The following is a 3,041-nucleotide window of genomic DNA, read 5'->3' as shown; positions in this document are numbered from 1 at the left end:
CCTTCCCTTAAACGAACCAGCCCACGCCGTGGGGCAATTTTTCCATGCCCAATGCATGCAGTCAAGACTTCCAACCATTCCGGGAAAGCCACGGGCGGCGTTCTCGGCTAATAAAGCCTCCATGTCGTATTGTGTGGGTTTGCGAAGGTACTCGGCACCGAATAAACGAATAATACTTGAGCAAAACGTCTTTAAAGCCTCGATAGCAGTAGATTCTCCAATTCGTATCAATTCATCTAGCTGATCAGCACTTGATCCGTAGGCAAGCATACGCAAAGCGCAAGTCACCTTTTGTTCAGGTAAAAACCCGAGTAAGCCAGTTGCATCAGGCTTTTGAACAAAATAGTTGCATTGGTCGTCCTCCACAAGAGTGACAACGATGTACTCAAACAGTTCTCGACGCATGCGGAAACGGCGACGAAATGTATCTGTACATCAAAGCAGAGTTGCTGTTATAGTGAATATAATACAGAAAAAACTGAGATATTGCGTGCAGCGCACGTACGGGCATCGTAGGTAGGATCTTCCCCAAAATAATCCTTCATCAGCCGTTCTCCCCACTGAGCCCTCTCTCGGTTCTTGTTGGCGTGCTTCCCTCGGTCTGAGCCGCCATGCTTGCGCTTAGGTATCTGCTGCATGTTAGCTATAAGGATGCTGGCATAAAACTCGTCGTTGGAGTCATCTTCCACGAGAGAAAACATATTCTGATTCCACCCAAGGAATCCTGTCTGTGCGTTTGGCAGTCTGGTCACAAATGGCAGCTAGGTATTGGCAGAAACTATAGGTTAAAACCTCCCTTAAGTCTCCCCGTTGGAGGCTATTGTTGAGCTCGAGTCTTATTTTCTAATTTGGGGTTTCAAAGTCTCATTTAAGACTTAGGTTAAGTCCCGACCGGTGGAGATGCTCTAAGCAGCCCCAGAAACCTCGGACTATCTGTGTATGTGTGTCTTGCTAGCTACTAATGTAAACTAACATGCATACACGCAGCGTACCTTGAGTAACGTGGCGTTCCGCGGCTTCCGTTTTGAAAATGGTGGCAAAATGAAATTTGAACGGTGCATTTAAGTACGACGTGTAGACCACATATAATTTGTTCACCACATATTGCAATTTTAGCGAATCGACGCCGCCTTCGCTGCGCTCGGCAGCCGCGTAATAGCGTTACATTTTAGAACCCTAGCCCGTTACGGACGACGGACGCAGAGCACACTCCACCAGAGGGGTAAGAAGAAAATCGAGCATCAGGCTACGTGAAAAAGACAAATGGACAGCATTTCCGAGTTACATGTTAGTGCATAGGATCAGGTCAGACTCAGTGCTTCCGTTGTTTTTTTGCCTGACATTTTCATCTTGAGTTTTGGCCTCCAGCATAGCATAGGCTAGCGTTTATTACATGTTGCAATAGCGACGGCGCTTGAGAAAAATGATCGACCGCGTCCAACATGGTCTAGGCCTTATTGCTGATTCTCGGAATCTTTCGCCCACTGGTGAAAAACCGACTCGGGAAGCTGCAGAACGGCGTCTCCAGACACAGCGACTGCCGTTCTCTCCAAGCACACAGTCGCCACCTGCTGCTGGCGGACGTTCTCCATTGACGAGTATGCATAAGTTTGCTTCTCCACTTCAAGCGCACGCTCGTGTTTCATCTTTTCGCGCAGCTCTTGCGTCTTTTTAACCGAGTCCGCGGACATGTGCAAGTTTTTGGTTAAGTTGGCAATCTCTTGGTCAGAATCAGGCTCTTCAGTATGAAACCCATACGTCTTGCTTTTGTAGAGCTGCTGCTCCATTGTAGGCTCACCAGCGGCTGCTTCCTCCTCAGTTTTCACTGCCGTCGGCTTTTCACGCGGAATGCTGTTTCCAAAGCGGTCAAGCTCCAGCTCCTCTTCAGCTCCCTCCTCATCATCGTCGTCGTCGTCGTCACTCTCCAGACTAGGCAAATTTATACGCTGCAAGCGTTCCATGTGTTCGGTCTGGCAGGCGGTCAGATACGCGTCCTACGCCCACAAAATTAGCATCGTATCTCCAATCAGCACCACCTTCGACCTCCAAATGGCATAAAAAAATAAGCAGCCAGCCCCATACCTGAGCCTCCACCACTTCAGTACTGTTGGTGCAAGCAGAATAGGCCTCCAGACAGTCCGCGTTGATCTTGAGGAACTCGGCGCCCCACGAGAATTCGTCCATGAGCTGGGTGGCTTCCTGCTTGAGCCCCACAATGTACAGCGTGGCTGCAATCGCTTCTGCGCACGATAGCTTGTGCGGTCGTCCATAGTTCACCGAGTTGGCCGCCACGAGGAATGGTAGCAGGCGGTGCACGCCTGAGCGTAGCTGTTTGTATGGAAGCTCCTGCACCTTGGCCCAGCTGCAGTCAATCACCGAGATGCCCGTGCCCTCCACTATGGTCCTATCGGCTGGAGAAACGATTTGCTCACCGGCGGGAGAGAGCACAAGTCCACGGAAGTGCGCGCCAGGCTTCATACTCTTGATGTAACCCAGGCGGCAGAGCTTGCGCCCCGTACAGCGCTTCGAGTCACACTGCTGAAAATCCCACATGCGCAGCGTCATGGGGGAACGCGCGCCGACGAAAAACTGGTTTCGCTCTCTTCCTCTCTACGCGCTGGGGCGGCTCCATCGCCTTTGCCGCGGCCACGATCCTTGCGCGATGGCGGGCCTCGGTCCACTCGCTTCTTGCCCATTGTAGGTTGTGTTTTATTAATCTTTCTTTAAGTTAAGATTTTTTTCCCAATAAAGTTTTAACTTTGTTGGTGGGTCTTTTTAAGACAAAAAGGAGTTCATGCATTTCTGATTTCGGGATCAGAGTGAGTGTATTTGTCATACAGTCAGCTTTCCAAGGGATGTTTCTCTTGTGGAACGAGGCGCTCGGATCCGGAGGACCAAGCAGGCGGCGGAGGAAGAAGTTCTGTGGGCGCTACCTATACCATCTAAAGGACTGGCGAGGATTGGAGAGCAGGCTGTGGCAGAGGCCTTCCACATGGGTGCAGGGACCTGCTTAAGCGTTTGTGCCCAAATTGCTTGCCGAC

The 3,041-nt window shown here is 50.7% G+C and overlaps 1 protein-coding gene across 1 annotated transcript; it reads right to left on the bottom strand.

Annotated features, from left to right (window-relative positions):
- Nucleotides 1–1,454: 1,454 nt before the first annotated feature.
- PITG_20274 (uncharacterized protein) lies at nt 1,455–2,698 on the bottom strand (the record flags this gene model as incomplete). Its single annotated transcript, XM_002895309.1, has 2 exons — nt 1,455–1,994; nt 2,083–2,698. 2 exons carry the CDS (start codon nt 2,563–2,565, stop codon nt 1,455–1,457), a joined length of 1,023 nt encoding a protein of 340 aa, XP_002895355.1.
- Between the last annotated feature and the right edge of the window lie 343 nt (nt 2,699–3,041).

Source organism: Phytophthora infestans, genomic scaffold (assembly GCF_000142945.1).
Source record: "Phytophthora infestans T30-4 supercont1.199 genomic scaffold, whole genome shotgun sequence".
In the NCBI taxonomy this organism is placed as follows: Eukaryota; Oomycota; class Peronosporomycetes; order Peronosporales; family Peronosporaceae; genus Phytophthora; species Phytophthora infestans.
This window is presented reverse-complemented; position numbering and strand designations above follow the sequence as displayed.